Source organism: Ornithorhynchus anatinus, chromosome 2, assembly GCF_004115215.2.
Source record: "Ornithorhynchus anatinus isolate Pmale09 chromosome 2, mOrnAna1.pri.v4, whole genome shotgun sequence".
NCBI lineage: Eukaryota > Metazoa > Chordata > Mammalia > Monotremata > Ornithorhynchidae > Ornithorhynchus > Ornithorhynchus anatinus.
Window position 1 is genome coordinate 44495070 of NC_041729.1, and position 24198 is coordinate 44519267.

A 24198-nucleotide genomic window follows, 5' to 3' on the forward strand; every position below is an offset into this window, starting at 1 on the left:
ACACAGAGTAAGCTGTGCTGTGAGTTTCTCATATGCGAAAAATGAACTACACCGTTCAGCTGTAAATATCAGTGGCCCCTCTTAGGTCAGGCAAAAGAACCACAAAACATAACCAGCAGAAGATCATTCCAACAGCATCATGTTGTAACAAATGGCCATGCATAATTTGAAATGGGCCACCTTATTCCACAGGAAAGCTTATGTAATTCCACAACAGAGTACAATATCACAGTGACACACCACTAGTCACTGACGTAACTAACACTTTGCAGAAGAAAATAAACAGAAAAGCCATTTTCCAGTGCATTTTTAATTAAAATTTGTTGTAAGAAGAGTACTCATAACATACCATATTTTGATGGAAATATGTTAACTTTATCCTACAAATGGAGTTTTCACAGTTAGGAGATTTACACTTCAAACATTTATGAAAAATAAAATATATAATATTTAGCTTTATAAATTTGTTTCATTATTTTTTTTAATAAAGCATAAACTCTGGTAGTCTGCGATCACGAACCAAATAGTAACCAAATGACAACTGACTCTGAAAAAGTCCCGGAGAAAACAAAATATTTTATTGTCGGATGCTTTCACAAATCAACAGGAATTTAAAACCAGTTCACCTCTCAGAGTTAGGGAACTCTCATAACCCAAGAGGTTTTTTTGGTGTGGTTTTTTTTTGGATGGATTCATGTTTTCAGTTGAAAAAAAAGTATCCATTTGTTGTAAGCTGAAACTGAACTTTGGCACTTGCTCAAGAAAGGCCTTTTGAAACAAAACAAGATGATGGTTCACTTGGAAAGATTTTGTAGGGATAACAGACCACAGTGTCAGGAGGGATTGGAAAGCAGGGAAAGCCTGAGAACTACACATCTTTATTTGCAGGGAATCTTAGGTTATTGTTCCCAACACTGCTGATCAGTGTGGTACTTACTGAGCGCTTACTGTGTGCAGGGCGCTGAACTAAGTGCTTCGGAGAGTACAGTGTTACAGAGTTGGTAAAAACATTCCCTGCCCTCAAGGAGCTGAAAGCCCCCGCTAAATCCAGACTCCCCATAATCTCTGAATAAAACAGAACAGGTCAGATTCTGATTGCCTTCATTAGGTTATCAGGGCAGCGCCAACTAACAAATATAAATGATAAGTAGCACTCTTGATGCTGATTAAAGGTCTTTCATGGCAAAGACTGGGAGATACCACAGATTCACACAGACATTAAAATATAGTCACTACAGCAGAGTGATTCAATATTTGTTTTAAAAGGGATATAAAAGTATTGCACACACCACATGAAGGAGTCAGAAAAAAATAGCTTTACTAGCATTTACATTTGGTCTTAAAAACCTCTGATGTGCTTAATAACTGTTTGCTCTGCACACTACCAGGAAATGGGTCATCTTGCCACTCGTGGCCAAAATGTTTGCACAAGACATTTTTCCCCAGAAGAACTACAGTACCAAGAAGTGCTTGTTTTTTGGATGAATCCAGTAAAGCAGATGAAAAAGTTTCTACTATGGCCTTAGAGGTATTTCTTTTACCTTCACCATCCATGCCAATGACTATGAACTTGATTTACACTCAACACATTTTGTGCAGTTAACTATAAATTCCTCTGGGGAAACAAATCCCATCCATGCTCTAGAGAGATTGTCTTGATCAACCTGAACATTTAGATGGAGGGGAACCATAGCTATAGATCAAGCAGACGCTCTTCACAAGTCTCCACCGGCCATTTGGTCGCGCCTCCAAACACGTCCACGTTGTTATCCACCCAGGGGATGATGTTGCCAGCCATGTTGGTGGAACAATTAGCAATATTCATGATCTCTTCAGCTCTCAATACCCTGTCCCATATATTGAATTGGCTCAACTCCCCAACAAAAGCTTGAGTAGCATCAAATCTTCCACCCACCGTATCCTTGGGGGAGGTAAAAAAAAAAAAGAAAAACAAAATTATGATCGAAGATATACTCAGTTAGTAAACATTTTATGGGTCAAAATTTTCCAGGATGTAACTGTACCCAGTTCTACTAAGTGGGGTTTGCATGTACTTACAAAATCCTGTGCTAAGGAAAATATATGTTGTAACCTATCAGTCAGTAAGTAGTATTTAGTGAATGCTTACTCTGTGCACTGCACTAAATGCTTGGGAGAAGACAGTAAGAGTTGGTAGACATGGTCCCTGCCTTTGAGTGCATGCGGGAGCACAAGTCATTTCTTCCGCCACCTCGGCACCGTATCCAAACAGGCTCACACTGCCAGACCAACTTTCCCTAACTCCCTAGCAACATTCTAGGCCAAATGTTTTGTGGTAACATGCGTTACTTCAAAACTGAGTGGGAAACAGCATAGCCTAATGGAAAGAGCCCTGGCCTCAGAGTCAGAGGACCTGGGTTCTAAATCCAGTTCTGCCACTTACCTGCTGTATGACCTTGAGCAAGTCACTTAACTTCTCTGGACCTCAGTTTCCTCATCTGCAAAATGGAAATTCAATATCTGTTCTCCCTCCTACTTAGACTGAGTCCCATGTGGCAACTGATTATCTTGTATCTACCCCAGTGATTAGTACAGTGCTTGGCATTTAGTAAGAGCTTAAGAAATATTATCATTATTGTTAATTATTATTATTATTAATGTTACATCTCCTGTCCAAAATTGCATTAATTCTTCCAGACCATTAGGTGGCATTTGGTTAAATTTCTGCATTAGGCCACTGGAACTTATTCTGGAAGGAACTTACACCCAGCAATGGTGGAATAGCCATGTGTGATTCTATGGGTGTATGCAGGTTTGTAGTGTAATGTAATGATGTCATATGGAACATTTTGGGGAAATCCTTAGAACTTTGATCGTGTTCCTGGGATGGAGAGCAAAGGTACTCCTGGCCCTCCCATTACTTCAGAGACATCACGTTGCCCTCCAGGTCCCTGAGATCACAGGTGCCAATTCCAACCCACAGAACTCGGTGACAGGAGCTGAGGCGGAAGGAGGCTGGGCACTTAAAATAAAAATTCCAATCACAGAGATTCCACGGTCCTGTATCTGTACCGGCAGGGTGCTAACTGGATGAAAATTGGACTGTCCAGACACCCTAAGGGAGATTCTGGATCAACAGAGTTTGTTTTAAGTCTCTAAACCAAGAGCATCAGGCGACTGTATTTTGTTTACATTTTACACAATGGACTAAAATTCCAAATCTTTAAAAAAAAAAGAAAGAAAGTCTGGAGGAAGAATGCTATTATTTGGGGTGATGTAAAAGATCAAACCCAAAGGAGCAGATGTGATCGTAACGATGAAACAAGAAAATGCCATTAAATTGGCCCTATGGTAGAAGATGGATGTTATCTAAATATTTTAATGGTGAAATATAAAATGCATGAGTGGAAAACTACTTCTGAGGAAGCTTTTACTACTGCCCTGAAAGATCATCTAGCTCTTCTCATTCTAAATAGCCATAAACCAAAAAGACAAACACACAAGGCATCTGATGTAAGTGCTAATGGCTATGAAAAAGTCTCCAAGTTCACAGAGATATCCTAATGTTTACATATTATAAATTATTTATTTATATTGATGTCTGTGTCCCCCTCTGGTCTGTTCCCTCCTCATTTTGGGTGGGGAGCGTGTCTGCTAACTCTTGTATTATACTCTCCCAAGTGCTTAATACAGTGCTCTGCACACAGTGCTCAATAAATACCACTGATGATGATGACTCACACATACGTGCATTGTCTCTTCATTACTTATCAAAATTCCCACTCAGTAGGGGCTCCTCTCCAAGTCCAGGTCAACCCAGCAAGGGGACGTAGAAAAATGGGCAATTCTCCAGAGAATTTGGACAGTGTGAAGATCAACTCAGACTCTGGCCAAAGAAGCCACTTTTCCTTCACTTATCTGAATAATTGAGGCAAAATCTGGGTACTGGGGGAGAGAAAGGAGTGGTTGGAACGACGTGGGTTATTGCACCAGTATTACAGAGACTGATTTACATGTGAAGTAAGACAGGTTGCAGGTTGATTCGCAAAATGGAAAAGTGCCCTGCTGAACCTGGATTGGAGCTATCAGACCTACATGATATATGCTCTCACCCCAAATTGCAGCCAACCTCGCATAAGAAAAATATGTGTGGACCCTAGTGAAGTAACTGCTAAGGGGTTTATGGAGTGATACACACCAAATAGAGGCCAGAAGGACTTTGAAATTTGGATTTATCAATTCTCTTGGCAACTTTCAACTCTTTCCAGCATCATCTGGCTCCCAGTCCTGTCCCTAGCCCAGTAGAAGGGATGGACCTGTCTAGTCTGGCTGGTGTCGGGAGGGCCAGAGTGGGGCCGAAACTGGGGGAACTCCAGGGCCAGCAGAAAAACTGGAGCCTCTTCTGCCATTGTCAGCGCTGCTGGTACTGCTCTGCCACCCCAGGACTATGGCTGCTCCCCTTTTCTGAACACTTTGTACAACAAAGGTGTGTTTCCCGTAGAGGTGATTTTCACTGTGGCCACATAATGATTTGTTAAGTGCTTACTCTGTGCCAGGCACTTGACTAAGGTGGATACAAGCAAATCGAGTTGAACCCGGTCCCTGTCCCATGTGGGGCTTGCAGTCTCAATCCCCATTTTACAGATGAGGTAACTGAGGCACGGAGAATTGAAGTGACTTGCCCAAGGTCACACAGCAGACACATGCTGGAGCTGGGAATAAAACCCGTGACCTTCCGACTCCAGGCCCATGCTCTATCCACCACACCATGCTGCTTCCTAAAGCATTGGTGCCAGCAACAGAACAGCCATGACAGCAACAATAGTGATCAAGGAGGAGGGAGAGGAAGAAAAGGAGGACTAGGGCAGCAGGAGCTTTAGGGGCATAGCAAGGGAGAAGAGGGCAATGTGGAACCCATTCTCAAAGAGAAGTAGCTGTGATGAAAAGAAGCATCCACTACATAGTGGATTAGGTCAGGCTGGACCCTGATCGGAGAAGTCTCCAGGCCAGGAGTGAAGGTGAGATGGCATTTAATGAATGGGCCAGGGAGTCAGGGCAACAGGTAGAGTGACTTCACAGGCCAAGGTAGAGATGTCTTGTGGGAGAGGCAGAGAGAGGTGATGAGCAAGAAACCGAGAAAGATAAATTCAGTGACACGGGAGCTAAGCAGAATGATGGAGGAGACAGAGAGAAAGGGAGATGTTCAGAGAAAGAGTGGTGGTCTTTGAGGTGGTGGAGAAGGAGCAATAATGGGACAAATTCATCCAGGGGCCCCAGGAAATTGGGAGACCACCAAGGTTTAGATACCTTCTTCTTTACAAATAAGGCAAAGCCAAACTTTAGGGGGGTTAGAGTAACCATTTAGATTCTCTAGGTCCTTCAGGTACTTTCGATCCTTGGGATTCGATTGTAAGGTTCTTGAGAGTATGAATTAGTTCTACCAACTCTTGAATTGTACTTTCCCAAGCATTTAGTACAGTACTCTGCAACCAGTAAGTGCTCAATGAATACTCCTGCATGAGTGATTTAAACAGATATGCTTTCTACATTCTGCATTAATGTATGTTTTGTCAGGTGCCAACTTCTTTATGCTGTTTGTGAGATTTGTTTGGCCTGAGCTGTTGGAATCTAAAAGATACTTAAGAACAAGAGCTATAATTATACTTCATGTTCTGTTAAATCTTAAAACCCATTATTTAGTACGCAAATGTTCCTATATTGATATCACCATTTGGAGTGAAGCTCCCACGCAAGTTTACCCCTGCACAAAAAAAGAAAAGTTGGCATCTCTGCATACACGCAGGTGCTGCAGCTTACTAAATTCTCTAGACTCCAGGATTTGTGGTGATTCGAGGGGGCACAGTATATTATATATCCCCAGGCTTTAAAGTGTCAAGGCATAGTCAAAGCCCTCCTCTGTGACAGAGCTTTTAATTAATGGCTTTCATTACATCATGCAGAAAGAGCTTTGGACCCATGCAAAGTTTTTAATTATTCAGCAACAATAACAGCAAAATTCAAGGCCCACTTATTCACATCTTTTGAATTAAAAGGTATAAGTCTTGCAGCTAGAGTCACTCAGTGACACAGCAACATCATTTATGAAAGAGCAGTGGAAGCTGCTAAGTACCATCCCTTCAGGTAGCTTTTCCCCTTAAAATGGCTAATGTTAGTGATTTCTCAAGGTTTTACATTCTTCCTCCCTCCCCTGCCTAGAGTCTAGTTGACAACCAAACTCGAACAAAAATCCCTCTATCAGGCACCCCTCAACCCTGGGGTCAGAAGACTAGTTTCTACAGATGGCCACAGATCTGGAATAACTTGAAAAACTAACAGGAGCCAGGTCCCACTGGTAGAAATGCCAACAACAACAACAACAACAAAAATGCCACTAATCTACCTATCTGGCATCAGCTGGAACTTAATTGGAAATTTCATTCCTCTCATGAGTGGATTTTCTCATTACACTATCTACCTAACCTGTGTCCTCTAGAATACAGCACATTTAATGAGATTCTTATTTCATGTTAGATCACCCTTGAGCCTTGTTCCTCAAAGATTAACACAGAGTAAATAATGGCCTACCATAATAATCCCTGAAATATTACTGGACAACTGTTTCATCATGAAATAAATGCTTTTTATCTAATAATTTAAATTGGCTTCTGATCCCCCATCCCTGAAGAAATCAGTGTTCCAGGCCTCACTTACCTGTTCCTGACCAAGAATTAAAATGCCACCTGGTTTGATTGGGTGCCAAGGAGCAAGGTTTTCCCCAGTGCCCAGTTTCTCGCCATCCTGAAAAGCCTCCCACATGCCATCCCTAGTTGTCCAGGTGATGCAGATATGATGCCACTTCCCATCACTAACAAACAGAGGGAGCTGGGCGACCTGCATTTGGAAAAAAATATCGGTTTTAAAAGAGAGCTAAAGAATCAGTGACAGAGCCTTAAAAATACCACCGGTAGATTCTGCAAAGGGAAAATTTATTTTTTGCAAGGATTTTTCCAGGGGAGACAAATTTTTTTTTAACTCAAATCTGCATAACCCTAACCTCTATTAATAATGATTATGGTATTTGTTAAGTGCTTACTGAGTGCCAGGCACTGTATTAAGCATTGGGGTGGATATGAGCAAATTGGGTTGGACACCAAAGATGAGCAAGGATCATCCAGATAGGATGATCATACAGACAGGATTAAGACTTTTACTGATAAATATCACCAGTCTTTTCTCCAATCTCACCCTGGAGAATCCTGACATTTGTACCCCAACCTGCTCAACCAAAGGCATTTCTGGATTTTCCATTTGTATTTAACCCTGTACCCACTGTCTCCTCAGATGCTCTGAGGAAAAAAAAAGAAAAAAGCCCTATCAAATGCTACTTAGGAAAAATGCTCCATGAAGAAGGAAAACCAGGTTACAGAGATGTTTTATTACAACCTTGTTATATACGGTAACTGCCTACCCTTGACTAATTTAGCAAGGGATGACTAACCCCAAGAAAGAGGTAGAGAACAAGATTTTTGTGGGGGGGTGGTAGTATCCAAGCACCTAATATTCAGGTCAGGTGCAAATACCATCCATGAATGATCAACTGAAGAACAAATATAGACTGTAGCAGAAAGAGTTGGAAAGAGTAGATAAGATTCTGCATTCCTGTACACCAGCTGTCAACCAGGCAGGCTCTGGGCCACTTAAGGTGTGGGTAATTAGGACTAACTCAATCTTAAGCTTTTCATTACTTTATTAGTTAAGAAGGAGCATGACCTACTGGAATGAGCAGGGTCCTAGGAGGCAGGAGACCTGGGTTAAAATTCCAGCTCTGCCACTTGCCTGCTGGGTGACCTTGGGAAAATTATTTAACTTTTCTGTGCCTCAGCTTTCCCATCTGTAAAATGGGGATCTAATACCTGTTCTCTTTCCACCTTAGACTGTTGAGCCCCTTGTGGGACAGGGACTGTGCCTTGTATCTCCTCCAGCGCATAGTACAAGGCTTGGTACATAGTAAGCATTTAACAACACAATTACTACTATTCCATGTGAATTATGGGGTAAAAAAAAATTCACTAGCTCAAGATGAAACCAAATGAACTTTGGTTTCTTCTTGAACAGACAACCAGCGTCTATCTCTTAGGTCTCCAGACTATAACTTGTTCAGGAGGAAAGAAAGTGAAGAGAAAATAAAGGGAAGAGCTTAATCATGGATGTAATTTTTCTTCATAAGCTGTTTGACACAGATCCAGTTATTGATTTTTAGCTAAAAACTAGACCCAGATCACTTTTCTCTTTCATCGGGGATACAGAGAAACATTGCAGACAAGTAAAAGGAAGGAAACATCTTTCAGAGGAAAGAGGAAGGTATACTCCAATAGGAAACACATCGACACCTCTGTAGCCCTGCAGAACCATTTCCCTGGGCAGGAACTGACCCCAGAGGAGCCCACTGTGGTTAGAAAGTCTTTTACAGGAAAATCATTTAGAGAGGTTCCGGAGGTTTTCTTTTAAAAATCCTCTTAATGCACAGCCCTAAACTTTTGAAACTGCTTTTTATATTCTACTCAATGGCTTGAATTGCCAGCCTGCCTGGAATGTTTAGGCAAACCTCGGTTCTTTTATGCTTCAAAACAATAATTCAGCCTAGGGAAGGGGCAGAGGATGAATAGCAAAAGCCCTTCTTCTTGTGCAGGCAATTAGTATAATGGATTAACAGGTCTTCAAACACCAGGGGGGAGCAATTTGATCCTCTATAAGTAAAAAAAGGAAGAAAATTCAAGCCTTAAAACACATTAGCAAGGGAATCTTTGTAAGAGATCTTAACAAGCTATACAATTGGGGAGCCACCTGAATGCTACAGCATGCTTCTTAGCAACACTGTAGATACTCTCCGGAGAATTAATTGTTTTCAAGAGGACAAGAAAAACAAGTCCTGGGACTTACTGTGAATTTGCATATACATAGGTTCTGTGCTTTTTTCTTTTTTTTTTTAACATTCAGGTCAGTATCCTACAAAAGAGTGAATGCAACAGGGAGAAATGCTACCATTTCCAAACCAAAAGGGGAGAATATATCTGATCAGATAAAATCAAAGGCTAACACTTCCTCTAGATTGTACACTTGCTGTGGGCAGGGTATGCATCTACCAATTGTTACGTTGTACTCTCCCAAACGCTTAGTACAATGCCCTGCACACACTAAGTGCTCACTAAAAATGATTGACCTAACACTTCAGTTCTTGAAAGGAAGCAATGATTTACTTTTCTAGTCTTTGACTATCCTTTTAGTCTTTAAATGGATCCCAGGTCAAAGGAACTCAGGGAAATTTGAGGTAGACAGCCGTTATCTTTCCTTGTCCCCTAAGGAGTCACCTTACAAGACACCCATTCTGATAAGAAATCAACCCTGAAATTAAAAAAAATGAAAGAATTTGGGGGGCAAAGCCTATCGAGACCTCAGTCGAATCAATCAAGGGTATTCACTGAGCACTTATGGGGTGCAGAACAATGTATTAAGGACTTGCAATTTATTCTAGGGGAAAAGCAAATAACACCAATTTCATTTATTCTTCTTGCCGTTGCATTTCTAGGAGGGTGAGTGGACTGGTACAGAAAATTGTGAGAGGTGCTTCCATCTTCTGAATTTCATCTGCTGCACTAATGGAAAATGCACTCCCAGAGCTGACTGCCAGGGAGGGTTTCCTTTGTGAAAATGTAGGGCTATTTACAGGTGTCCTCTGAATTTTCCTCTTTAAGCACATTTCCATGCTTATGCTTCTACAATGCCCTATAAACCCAAGTTAACATACTTACCTTATCATTAATGAGTAATTCTATTGGATTGTTTCCCCATTCGATTAGCACAAGTTAACATACTTACCTTATCATTAATGAGTAATTCTATTGGATTGTTTCCCCATTCGATTAGCACAATCTCATTGGCCTGTCCAGGAACAGCATAGGAGAAAGGTGTTCCGATGCCAGGAGAGGCACTAGACTTCAGCCACAAGCACACCGTGAAGGCATAGAGCTCGGGGAGAGTCTTCTTGATCTTCCCATATAAATAATTTGTTCGGAGAGGAAGGGATACTTTGAATTCATCAGGTGACTTAAATGCACTGTTACCTAGAGTGGCAGGGAAAAGAACACATCTTTAGGAGTAAAAGGCATTGATGGAGCACGTCCACTTGATTTTGATGTGCTGTACTAAGTGCTTGAAAAACAACAACAGAAATATGAGATATAATCCCTCCCCAAAGAGCTTACACTCTATGTGGGGGAAGAGGGGATAGATGTGAAAATATTTACAAATAAGGTAATGGAAATAAATACATTAAATTTACAGTTGATTATACATATAAACCTAACTCCTGCAAGAGCACAACCAAATAGGTAAGTGTTACAGGTGGCTGATGGGTGGGTGTGCCTTGGGATGTTGACAGTTCATCAGGAAAGGCTTGTTGGAGGAGGTGGGACAGCTCTGAAGGTACTGAGAGCTGTGATTTTGGCAGATTACAGTGAGGAGGGAATTCCAGGCTGGTGAAAAAGCATGAGTGAAGGAATGGAGGCGGGAGAGGTTGACGGTGAGTTTACAGCTGGTAGAACAGCTTGGGAGGCACCAAGAGAGCAGTCTGAAGAGTAACAGGTGAACAGGGCTGATATAGTCATTCATTCATTCAATAGTATTTATTGAGCGCTTACTATGTGCAGAGCACTGTAACTAGCACTTGGAATGTACAAATCGGTAACAGATAGAGACAGTCCCTGTCCTTTGACAGGCTTACAGGCAAAATGGGGAGAGTTGGTGGGGAGACTTGAAGCCAGTGGTGAGTAGTTTTTGCATGATGTGGCAGGAAATGGAAGGGACCGGTGGGTTTTGAGGAGAGGGAGATGTGAGATGAGTAACGCTTCAAGAAGATGATCCATGATCCATGCAGTATCGATTGGAGAAGGGAGAGGCTGGAGTCAGCACATCATCCTCATCTCAGTTCTCAGCCTCTCTGGGTTTTAATCATCAAATCTTTGGAGGGGAACCCACATAAATAAAAATGTTACAGCAGGTAAATCAATTAATCATTTTATTCTGGGTGCAAGTTGAATACTCTCTGACCACTGGAGTATCTTTATTTACACAATAATATTGGACTAAAAAAAACAGATCCTAGTGGACTGAAAGAGTTAAAGCACATCTCAAAGAACCAACATCAAGAAGTTGAATCTGGCCCTTAATGAAATAATAGTTCAGAGGAAAAGAAGAAAGCCGACAGCGAGTACAGTAACTGGGGAAGGGATACTGGCCACTTTACAAACCAAGTGAAGTATTGAAATAACTTGTTTTTCAGGCCAAGGCTGGGGAGATTTACCAGGACCCCTGTTTCGGAGGCTGTTGCCACTAGATTGTTTTCCCGGCATGTTTAATGACCATGCCCTTAATGAAGGAAGAGTAATCTAATAAAAAGAAATTGTTTCTTCTGCCTAGCAGGTGGATGGGCTCACTGATTTAATAACATTCTCTCTCTCAAATATCTGAAAATAAGTAATAAGGTGGGCTTAAATAGAGATGAGACCTTCCGGGTGGTAATAGGACTGGAGGAAGGGACTCAGAGGGAACAGAGAAGCAGCATAGTTTAGTGGATAGAGCAAAGGCCTGGGGGTCAGACGACCTGGGTTCTAATCCCAGCTCCACTATTTGTCTGCTGTGTGACCTTGGGCAAGTCACTCAACTTCTCTGGGCCTCAGTCACCACATCTGTAAAATAGGATTAAGGCTGTGAGCCCCGTGTGGAACAGGGACTGTACCCAACCCAACTACCTTACTATCCACCCCAGAACTTAGTACAGTGCTTGGCACATAGTGAGTGTTTAACAAGTATCATTAATAAGATTGGAGGCTTGTGGTGAGGGAGAATAACTCCAGGTTATACACAAGGCAGGACTGACACAAATCAAGATCTCATGATGCAGACAGTGACACCATGGTGGTGTCTCTGTCCACTAGGCGGTAAGTTCCTTGAGGGCAAGGATCACGTCTACTAACTGTGTCGTACTTTCCAAGCACCTTACAGTCAGTGCTTAATAAATGCCACTGATTGTTGCAGCAACTGGTGCTCTTGCTTCCCAACAGGGTTTCTACTGGGAAACTTATGAGGGAGATAACCCACAGCCCTGAGCTATAGGGCTGTTATTAATAATAATAATAATAATAATGTTGATATTTGTTAAGCGCTTACTATGTGCAGAGCACTGTTCTAAGTGCTGGGGGAGATACAGGGTAATCAGGTTGTCCCACGTGAGGCTTGCAGTTAATCCCCATTTTACAAATGAAGGAACTGAGGCACAGAGAAGTTGTGACTTGCCCACAGTCACACAGCTGACAAGTGGCAGAGCCAGGATTCGAACCCATGACCTCTGGCTCCCAAGCCCGGGCTTTTTCCACTGAGCCACGCTGCTTCTCTACAGCCCCGTTGACAAAGCAGGGCTGTAAGCTTATTGTGGGCAGGGAAACTTCTGTTATAGTAAGGCCAATAAACAGATGAAAACTGGCAAGACAAATGAGAAGTTGAGGTAGGCACTCAGGAGGAATGCAAAAAGAGGAAAGGGTTTGTTGTCCCTTTGTTTGTGCTTCAGGCTCTTTTAGTAATGGATCCTGAACCAATTGCCCTGTACATGGTCACAGAGGAGGATTTTTAATGAAAAGAAATCTGATTTATTAGAAATTTCTGGGAGTTCAGTTGTTTTAGGGCTCAAAGAGAATTTGCAGCCACTGATCCCTCATACATATCCCCAGATACAGGCAAACCCCTCAACCCTAGATTATCTGGGGGATTCAGGCTAAAAGAGATGAGGGAATGTCTCAACTTCCTGAAAAGAGCTAGAAGACATTTCTGCACACAGTTGAATGCCGCTTCCTTGTATCACTTCTAGCTCATTTCCCTTTCCTAGTTTTAAATTGAACATTTTCAGTCCACTGAATGGACCAGGGAATTTCTGCTTTATTAGTAAGCCGACCTAGACACTTCCATAAATTGCCATCTCACAATGGTTGAGTTTGTAGTAATTCTTCTAAGAACTACATCTCATTTTCCTTGGTCCTTTTCGAAGTGCTTACAAATGCCTGTGTAAATCATGCATTTGTAAGTCTCTTTTGAATCTTCTATCACTTTTATTTCACATGGTTTACATTTGAGAATGGAGCCCACCATGTCTCCCCCGATTAAATTATAAACTCTGAGGTCAGGCACACAGTAAATGCTCAGTAAATACCACTGATTGACTGATTGATTACTCTTCCTCTGTAATTCCCCACAACACCTACTGCAGGACTCTGCTCATACAAGGCATTCAATCCATTATGCTGCTTTACTGCTTGGTTTTCAATGAGCTCAACATCTCCATTCCAAAATCTTCCGTCGCTAAGTGTCTGGTGACCATCCACATCAAAATAGGAGGGATGATCCTGCATTCAGCCTGGAGGGCCTGGCAAAGGCTTATGAAGACCAGGAAAGGTGAAGAGCCTGGTCTTGGACGGCATGAGGAGGACTTTCAGCAACTGCCATCTGTCTCTCCCAGCCCTAAGTCCCAGAGCACAAAGCCACAGAAAAGTTTCCCCGGGAATTATGGAGTTGGTGCAGCTGAACACTCAGAGAAACCTCACTTGTTGAGCCCATCAGCATCCCTGCCTCCATCTCCACACCACTGCCGCTTCCCTAGGGACCACACCAGCCCAGGTGTAGGATTCCCACTACAGGCTGGGCTACCCTGGGGCTGGAAGGGTGGAAGTTCTGGCCCAGTGTAGAGCAGACTGCATGCAGAGCCATGGCGGCACAGAGCCAGAAGGCAGTGCGGCTCTGCGGGTGGAAAAGGCCTTTCACCCTCGCTGCCTTAAGGCCAGAGTTTCAGCTACTATGCTCTATTCCCCTCCACCGTCACCACCACCTCCAAAGTGCTTCTGCTGCTTCCTCAAGTAATACTAATTGAAGAAGGGCTGAGGCACAGGAGAAACTCAGAGGTTGCTTTCCCACCCACAAACCTGCCCATCCACCTGAAACTGATATGCACTGGGGCCTGATCATTGGCCCACTCACTGTTCATCTTTAGCCTCCATGGGGGTCCAGGTTCTGAGATAGCTGGGAGAGGAGATCAAGGAGTCTTCCTGCTGGGGTTGGTTCCTAGTAGGATCTGGGGAGAGGCAGTGGCCTGGACTGTTGATTTAATCTCTCATTTCCCTAGCCGTCTCCATCTCTCTTCCTTCTCCTCTGCTCCTCTTCTCACTGCTAGTCCTCCTCTTCTCTCCCTCCTCTCCTCCACCTCCCCCCCCACCGTCAAACACGTTGGCGGGTTGGCACGGGCCCTGCCCTACCTGTCCTTCCCTTGTCCCACTTTGGACTTAAGGAAATCAAGTCATTTTATCTAAGTCTCCTTTCATTCCAGCACAGAGGCTAAGTCTATGCCTGCGCTGTTCTTTCAATAGCACAAATTATTTTTTTCTTTAATAAAACCACTGTCCCATCTCATTTTTATTTTAAGTGGTGGTGGAGGCTAAATATGAAGCCTAAGCATGAATCGTGTGCCAGAAAAATATAAATGGTACCAAAACTTTGCACTAGCTTCACAAGTCTAGTGCTATATTTGGCTAGCCTAAGGGACTTACTCAAGGTTATCCAGCAAGGAAATGACAGAGGCGGGAATTAGCTGCACAACTCCGGAGCCCAAACCTCTTTGAAATAGGATATATCTCTCTCCCATTCAATGTCATCAGCCAATCAATCGTATTTATTAAGCACTTACTGTGCACAGAGCACTGTACTAAGGGTTTGGGAGACTACACTATAAACTGACACGTTCCCTACCCACAATGAGCTTGCATTCTAGAGGGGGGTGAAAAAGAGAATCAGTTGGGAAATTAGCAGACCAGGATTCTAATCCTAGCTGAGACAGAGTAGCTGTGGCTTTAAGTTTATCAGTGTTCCTACCTGCAAAGTGGAAATGATTCCATCTCAATTCCACCTACCCCTTACTTGCCCAACTAATATACCCATCAAGGTTGCTGTGGAGGACAAATGAGCTAGTTTACTGGAAATACTCTAAGCGCATAGGAAGAAAAACTCTAGGTGAATTTAAAACAATAATCATATCAAGTCATAAAGCATAGCTATTGTAAATCATTTTTGTACATTATTTTACTAGTCAATAAAATGGGTAACAATATTCCCAAGAGATGCAGAAATTGATCTTTTTTACTTGGTAGGATTCAATATCTCCCAATTATTCTGGGGACAATTATCCAGGAAATTGATTTTCTTGGGTCTCTAGTGAAGTGCCATGTTAGGAAGAAATCGCTTCCTCTTGAAGTGACTGCTGCTGTAGTTTCCACTTACAGGTGGATTCACCCATAAAATAATGCTGCCTATTCCCTGTTCCCACCTCCCTTGCCCAGTTCCTTCTGGCTCCCGGTGCACGGCTTTCCCAGCCCTCCTCCCAATGTTCCCAAATCTTCTCCCTGTATTCTCGATCCCCCACTATTCTAGTTCTATTCTTATCATCGTTTTTAACAGTTCTAACATTGCCAGGTTCCATCAGGGACCTCGCTGCTGTAGCTACAGCCACCCCACCATTACCAGTTCCGTTCATTGGCTTGCATTACCCACCTTCCAGGGCTGCAAAGTCAGGGCCCAGGGCTGGACTGGGGAGGGTAGGCGGCTGCAGTGGAAAGGGAGCAAGAATGGGGTGAGGGTGACAGGGAGGTGACAGGCCTCCCCTCCCCCCATCCCCATCACTCCTGCCTGCCCACTCCTTCTGCAGCTTGCAGCCCCAGAAGGCAAAGACTACCAACCCAAGAAAGAGTGGGGGCAGCAGAAGAAGTAGCTGCAAAGTCCCCCATGTAACCCAGCAGAAAGAAAATAAGGTGAAAGGTCTAGGAATAGAAGAGTGAGGGGTTTGCAGGGGAATGGGGGAGTTATGAAGCCATTCAGGGTGTGGGGGTGGGTGGGGAAGTCAAGATTCAGGAAACTGGGAGAGACTAAGACGGGGGTTTACGTGAAGTGTGGACGGGGCAGGGCTGGGTTTATATTCCTGGCCGGAAAGAGGTCATGTTCATCTGAGTCTCCTTCCTCTCCATTCTAATGAGTAGTTGCGGTTATTTCATTGCTCATTACCACCTTTACAGGGAAGTGGCAAGGAGGGTAAAGGATTTGTTTACTACAGGCTAGCAATTCTTCTTTGTGGGAGGAGGTTGACACCATTAGGTAAAATGAAGGTTTTGCTATCCCTAAGAGTCATTTTTCTGGATTATCTCCATTTCGCTTTTACTCCACCTAACCACGGCTGACTGTAGCTCTTTAACAATTTACGCTATGCTTTACCCTTACTGGGCTTGGATAATTTCATAAAATTAACCCTAACAAAAGTACCCGAATAAGTCATCCACCACGTTTGCATGTCTGGCCTGGTTCGGGACTGGAACCTCAGAAGTTAAATCGTCCCCGTGATCCTCAGTGACTACTTTGTTTAAAAAAAGAAAAACCTGGAACTTTGTTTAAAGGGAAACAGACAGGATACAGCAAACAGACACAAAAGAAACCATTGCCTACTTAATAAACTATGGGATTTTCAACTCATTTGTCCAACTGTGTCCCAAAGAAAGTAAAAAGATTCCTTCTGGTGCATTTGCTAACTCCCTTCCCATAGAGTTATCTGAAACAAGTCAATCATTCATGCCAAAGTATCCATTTGGGAGGAACCAATGGTCAGTGAAGCATCCCAAAGCAAAGATATTACCTCTTTCTAACTCAGAAACCCTTTCCAGCAGTGCATTTAGTGCTGTCTCTGTCTTCTGTCGATGAGCTGAGGTCTCGTTATGAAGCAAAGATTTCTCATCCTCAAGTTCAGCCACTTTAGTTAAAAGCTGGCGCTCTAGCTCCCCAAGTCTCCGCTGAAGCATCTCTCGAAAATCATTAGGCAGAACTGAGTATGACACATTGACACGTAGTTGGTGCTATAAAAAAAAAAAGGAGGAAGAAGTATTTACGCTAGTTCAAACAGAAACCCGTGAAATGTGAATCTGCTCTCAACGAATAGCACAGCACAAAGTGAGACGTTTCCAAAACAGAGAAATTAAGTTATGCCAACAACATGAAGGAAACCATTTTATTGGCTCTTTTGAGAGGGTAAGGCTTTTCCAGGCTAGGAGTATTTTACTACTATGATTGAAATTCACAAACCAGATTATTTAACTTTTACATTTTCAAGTTTCGTTCAAAATCGACATAACAAAACCGACAGTGATTTCCCCAAATTCCGAATGTATTGTGAAAATGGAGTTTAACTATTTTAAACCCTTACAAAGGCACTGATGCTTTTGAAATACATGCTTTAAATCTCTCCAATATTTCCTTTTACCCTTTAGTTCCAGAATTCTTTTTTAAAATATATTTGAAATTTCATTAAAATCATTCTAAATGTTAACCTTTACTGAAGCATTTCTTAACAATGATAGGTATTGAATCTGTTCAATAGCTGGGGTTTTTTTTAGTATTATATAGTATGGGCAGTCCCTGGGAATGATTATAAAGACTGCCAAAATTTGAGATCTTATGTTTATTATTAGAGGTATTCTAAAAAAACCCCAAAACCTTAGTTTTTATTCTGAAATAATAGCAGAAACGTTTTTCTTCTGGTTTCATTTACATGAGATACTGCAAATAATTACCACTAAATAGCTACCAAGAACTGATTTTCATGCAAGGTTAATGAGGAAAGAAAAAAAAAGGGGAGAGAGAACTGCCCTTGAAAAGGTGGCCTAATTCCCAGACAACAAGAAGGGCAGATTAATAGGTGTGGGTCGTCCCCACCCCCTCCCGCTCCCACCACCTCCCCAGAAAATGTCATGCAAAAACAACTTGCTAAATACATCAGTGTCCTTTCTGAAGTCCAAAAATTCAGCCCTTAGATTTTCCTTTGGAATTAATTTTAACATTTCTTTCCTTGGAAACATTTGCTCCAGATTTTGCACCGCACTAAACTGTGTGTCCAAACTTTCTAATTCAATTTTTTTAAAAAAATTCATGTAACGAACTATACTTTTTTTCCACCCTAATAGGAAAAAAATTAGCATCTTTGGGCTCTTTTTCTGGTCCATCCCTCTACTCGTTCTGTTAAGGGCACACTATATGGCAGGTAATCTGATAGGGAGACATCAACTTTCAAATGGAGGGTAGGTTTCAGATTAGCCAACTGGAGAGTTTAGCCTATATCATTTATATCTTTAAACAAAAGCAGGAGAGAGGGAATCCTCAAATCTCACTCCTTTTACCGGTTGTGTTCTCTCTCTCTCCTCTCTCTTTCAGTGGATGTGGGACGGGGATGGAGATTTACTCAGTTTCCCTAGAATGGGCCACGTTGGGAACTTTAACCCTTAAAGGGAACAAAACGTTAGATCGGGACATTTGTGCGTCTAAAGAGGTCCCACGTGCATATCTGTTGGACGGAGCTGGGGAGAAAAGAGGTCGGGCTCAGAGCCGTTTTACAGTAGCCGTTTCAAGTAAAGGAAAGCAAGTGCGGCCTGGCCGGGCCCGCAGTTGGGGCGAGTGACGTGCAGATTCATTCAATATTATTTATTGAGCGCTTACTGTGTGCAGAGCACTGTACTAAGCGCTTGGAACGTGCAATTCGGCAACAGATAGAGACAATCCCTGCCCAACAACGGGCTCACAGTCTCCCAAGCGCTTAGCAGAGTGCTTTGCACACACTAAGCGCTCACATGCGATTGAACTCTCTCACACACACATCGTACTCTCCCAAGCGCTTAGTGCCGTGTTTTGCACACAGTACCAGCTCAATAAATGCGATTGAACGCTCTCTCGTTCTCTCTCACTCGGACACACACACACACACACACACACACTGTACTCTCCCAAGCGCTTAGTGCAGTGCTTTGCACACAGCAACAGCTCGATCAATGCTATTGAACTTTCTCTCTCGCTCACGCACCCACACCGTACTCTCCCAAGCGCTCAGTGCAGTGCTTTGCACACAGTACCAGCTCGAGAAATGCGATTGAACTTTCTCTCGTTCTCTCTCGGACACACACACACACACCGTACTCTCCCAAGCGCTCAGTGCAGTGCTTTGCACACAGCAACAGCTCGATCAAGGCGATTGAACTTTCTCTCTCGCTAGCGCACCGTACTCTCCCAAGCGCTCAGTGCAGTGCTTTGCACACACTACCAGCTCAAGAAATGCAAATGAAACTGAACTTTCTCTCTTTCTCTCTCACTCGGACACACACACACCCCGTACTCTCCCAAGCGCTCAGTGCGGTGCTTTGCAGACACTACCAGCTCAAGAAATGCAACTGAACTTTCTCTCTCGGACACACACACACCCCGTACTCTCCCAAGCGCTCAGTGCAGTCCTTTGCACACAACAACAGCTCGATCAATGCGATTGAACTTTCTCGCTCGCGCACTGTACTCTCCCAAGCGCTTAGTGCAGTGCTTTGCACACACTACCAGCTCAAGAAATGCGACTGAACTTTCTCTCTTTCTCTCTCACTCGGACACACACACCCCGTACTCTCCCAAGCGCTCAGTGCAGTGCTTTGCACACACTACCAGCTCAAGAAATGCGACTGAACTTTCTCTCTTTCTTTCTCACTCGGACACACACACCCCGTACTCTCCCAAGCGCTCAGTGCGGTGCTTTGCACACACTACCAGCTCAAGAAATGCAACTGAACTTTCTCTCTCGGACACACACACACCCCGTACTCTCCCAAGCGCTCAGTGCGGTGCTTTGCACACACTACCAGCTCAAGAAATGCAACTGAACTTTCTCTCTCTCTCGGACACACACACCTCGTACTCTCCCAAGCGCTCAGTGCGGTGCTTTGCACACACTACCAGCTCAAGAAATGCAATTGCACTTTCTTTCTCTCTCACTCGGACACACACACCTCGTACTCTCCCAAGCGCTCAGTGCAGTGCTTTGCACACAGTACCAGCTCAAGAAATGCGATTGAACTTTTTCTGGTTCTGCCGCTGGCACACACACCTACACACAGTTTCAGTACCCGGGCCAGCGCCCCGAGAGCTCAACCTTCATAATACTAATGACGATGGTGTTTAATAACGTCGGTATTTGTTAAGCGCTTACTCTGTGCCGAGCGCTGTTCTAAGCGCTGGGGTCGACACAGGGGAATCAGGTTGTCCCACTTGGGGCTCACCATCTTCATCCCCATTTTACAGATGAGGTAACTTGAGGCACCGAGAAGTCAAGTGACTTGCCCAGAGTCACACAGCGGACAAGTGGCCGAGCCGGGATTCGAACCCATGACCTCTGACTCCAAAGCCCGGGCTCTTTCCACTGAGCCACGCTGGTATTTGCGAAGCGCTTACTATGCGCCAAGCGCTGGGGTAGGTAATCAGGGTCATTGGGCAGGGGTGGTCTCTATCTGTTGACGAATTGCACACTCCAGGCGCTTAGTCCAGTGCTCTGCACATAGTAAGCGCTCCAACAAGTACGATTGAATAAAAGGGGGGTCCCACGTGGGGGCCCCGGCCTTCATCCCCATTTTCCGGATGAGATGACTGAGGCCCAGAGAAGCGAAGGGACTTCCCCCGGGCCGCCGGCTTAGAAAAACCACCTGGCTCCGCGGAAAGAGCCCGGGCTGGGGAGTCGGAGGGTGTGGGTTCAAATCCCGGCTCCCCCACCTGTCAGCTGGGTGACCTTGGGTAAGTCACTTCACTTCTCTGGGCCCCCATCTGTCAATTGGGGATGCCGAATTGTCCATTCCAAGCCCTCAGTCCCGTGCTCTGCACCTGGACTAACTGCAGAGTCACTTTTCTTGAATTTAGAGTGATTTAAATTGAGTACTGTAGTGATTTATTAAATGGACGACTGTTTTGGGTAAGCGCTCAATAAATAATAATAATAATAATGGTATTTGTTAAGCGCTTACTATGTGCAGAACACTGTTCTAAGCGCTGGAGTAATAATAATAATGTTGGTATTTAAGCGCTTACTATGTGCAGAGCACTGTTCTAAGCGCTGGGGGAGATACGGGGTCCTCAGGTTGGCCCACGGGGGACTCACAGTCTTCATCCCCACTTTACAGATGAGGGAACTGAGGCACCGAGAAGTGAAGTGACTTGTCCACAGTCACACAGCTGACAGGTGGCAGAGAGGGATTCGAACCCATGACCTCTGACTCCCAAGCCCGGATTCTTTCCACTGACCCACCCTACCGCTTGTCTGGTGTGTGACCTTGGTCAAGTCCCTTCACTTCTCTGGGCCTCAGAGACCTCATCTGGAAAAATGGGGATTCAAAAATGTGAGGCCCACGTGGGACAATCTGATTACCCTGTATCCACCCCAGCGTTTAGCACAGTGCTCTGCAATTAGTAAGCGCTTAAAAAATTCCGTAATTATATGGGGAAGTGGAAAGAGCCCGGGCTTGGGAGCCAGAGGTCATGGGTTCGAATCCGGCTCTGACACCTGTGTGACTTTGAGCAAGTCACTTAACTTCTCTGTGCCTCAGTGACCTCGTCCGTAAAATGGGGAAGAAGACTGTGAGCCTCACGTGGGCCAACCTGATCACCCTATATCCACCCCAGCGCTTGGAACAGTGCTCAGCACATAGTAAGCGCTTAACAAATACCAACATTATTATCAGAATGGATGAATGAGGACTGGGAGCCCCAGGTGGAACAACCTGATCACCTTGTCTGTGTCCCCCCCTCGGCGCTTAGTGAGCATTTAAGAAATGCCATGATGATCTGGAAAACGGGGATGAAGACTGTGAGCCTCACGTGGGCCAACCTGATGACCCTGTATCTCCCCCAGCGCTTAGAACAGTGCTCTGCACAGAGTAAGCGCTTAACAGATACCAGAATGGAACAAATACCAACATTATGATGATTATTAGAATGGATGAAGACTGGGAGCCCCCGATGGGCCAACCTGATGACCCTGTATCTCTCCCAGCGCTTAGAACAGTGCTCTGCACAGAGTAAGCGCTTAACAGATAGCAGAATGGAACAAATACCAACATTATGATGATTATTAGAATGGATGAAGACTGGGAGCCCCCGATGGGCCAACCTGATGACCCTGTATCTCCCCCAGCGCTTAGAACAGTGCTCTGCACAGAGTAAGCGCTTAACAGATAGCAGAATGGAACAAATACCAACATTATGATGATTATTAGAATGGATGAAGACTGGGAGCCCCCGATGGGCCAACCTGATGACCCTGTATCTCCCCCAGCGCTTAGAACAGTGCTCTGCACAGAGTAAGCGCTTAACAGATAGCAGAATGGAACAAATACCAACATTATGATGATTATTAGAACGGATGAAGACTGGGAGCCCCCGATGGGCCAACCTGATGACCCTGTATCTCCCCCAGCGCTTAGAACAGTGCTCTGCACAGAGTAAGCGCTTAAGAGATAGCAGAATGGAACAAATACCAACATTATGATGATTATTAGAACGGATGCATGAAGACTGGGAGCCCCCGATGGGCCAACCTGATCACGTTGGGTGTGTCCCCCTCCCCCCCAGCGCTTCGCGCATAGTAAGGGCTTAAGAAAGGCCATGCCGCTGCTGATTGAGGCTTCTTTTGGCTAGGGGAAGGCAGGTCCTTCTGACCCCGAGGCTCCCCCTCCCCCGTCCGTCGATGGGGGGGGGGGGGGGGGGGGGTCGGGGCACCTCGAGGCTCTCCAGCCGGTCCTTGAGGCTCTGCATGGTCCTGCCCAGCTGGTCGATGAGCTGTCCGGGGTCCCGGGGCAGGTCGCCCATGGTGTCCTTGCCGGGCCCGGCGGGGCCGAACTCCTTCCTCCAGGGCCCGTGGGCTTTGCCGCCGCCGGCCAGGCTCTCGCAGCGTCCGAGCTTGCCGGTCAGCTCTCCGATGGCCTGGCGCTGCTGTCCGATGGTCTCCTTCTGCTGCAGGACGGTCTCCCGCAGCTGCAGCACGGTGGCCCGCAGCTCCTCCTCGGGCGTCGGGGCGGCCCCGTGCATGGGCATGGGCGGCAGCGGGCAGCCGGCCGCCTCGGGGGGCAGCGAGGTGCACACGAAGCGGCTGCCGGACGCCGGACGCCCCGGGCTCCCGCCGCCGCCGGAGGCGACGGACAGCACCAGCCCGGTGGCCAGCAGGGCCGGCAGGGCTCCGGGACCCATCACACCTGCCCGGCGGCCGGGGGGCTGGGCATGCGGGGGCTCCGAGGAGGGCGAGCCGGGCTGGACTCTACCCTTTCCTTGCACGGTGCTCGGTGCACGGTGCACGGTGCTCGGTGCACGGTCCTGGCTCGCGCCCCGCCGCGCGCCCTGCCTCGCGCCCCGCCTCGCGCCCCGCCTCGCGCCCCGCCTCGCGCCCCGCCGCGCGCCCCGCCTCGCGCCCCACTCCCCTTCCCGCCGCGCGCTCGCCCATTCTTAAAGCGGCGGGAAGGCGCGCGGGGCGCCGGGTCCGGCGCCCGCCGATTGGTCCGAACGGAGCCCGGCGAGCGCCGATTGGCCCGGCTGGGAACGGCCAGCGCCGATTGGTCCGGGCCGGGGCCGCGCGTCATCGGCGGCTCCTCCTCCCCCCTCCCACCCCGCCCTTCTCCCGGCCGTCGAGGGTCCGGGCTGGGGATACGGAGGTCGTGGGTGCTAATCCTCCCGCTGACACTGCGTGGGCAAGTCACTTCATTTCTCGGGGTCTCAGTGACCTCATCTGGAAAGTGGGGATGAAGGCTGGGAGCCCCATGTGGGGCAATCGGAGCACCGCAACGCTTAGAACAGAGCTTAGCGCAAAGTCAGCGCTTAACAGCGTGGCTCAGTGGAAAGAGCCCGGGCTTTGGAGTCAGAGGTCATGAGTTCGAATCCCGGCTCTGCCACTTGTCAGCGGTGTGACTGTGGGCCAGTCACTTCACTTCTCGGTGCCTCAGTGACCTCATCTGTAAAATGGGGATGAAGACTGTGAGCCCCACGTGGGACAACCTGATGACCCCGTGTCTACCCCAGCGCTTAGAACAGTGCTCTGCACAGAGTAAGCGCTTAACAAATACCAACATTATTATTAACAAATACCATTATTATTATTATTATTATTATTCTCTGGGCTTCAGTGATCTTATCTGTAAAATAGGGATGAAGACAGGGAGCCCCTCGTGGGACAACCTGATCACCTTGTATCCACCGCAGCGCTTAGAACAGCGCTTGGCACCTAGTAAAGGCTTAACAAATACCCTT

At 45.7% G+C, this 24198-nt stretch overlaps 1 protein-coding gene across 1 annotated transcript; it reads right to left on the minus strand.

The window, feature by feature from the left end:
• Positions 1 to 291: 291 nt before the first annotated feature.
• On the minus strand, positions 292 to 23317 carry NPTX2 (neuronal pentraxin 2). The gene is made up of 5 exons (XM_001512170.4): positions 22681 to 23317; positions 16751 to 16967; positions 9856 to 10100; positions 6691 to 6870; positions 292 to 1921 (listed from the first exon to the last, which is right to left on the minus strand). The coding sequence occupies exons 1-5, from the start codon at positions 23146 to 23148 to the stop codon at positions 1694 to 1696; spliced, it is 1338 nt and encodes a 445-aa protein (XP_001512220.1). The 5' UTR covers positions 23149 to 23317; the 3' UTR covers positions 292 to 1693.
• Positions 23318 to 24198: the final 881 nt, after the last annotated feature.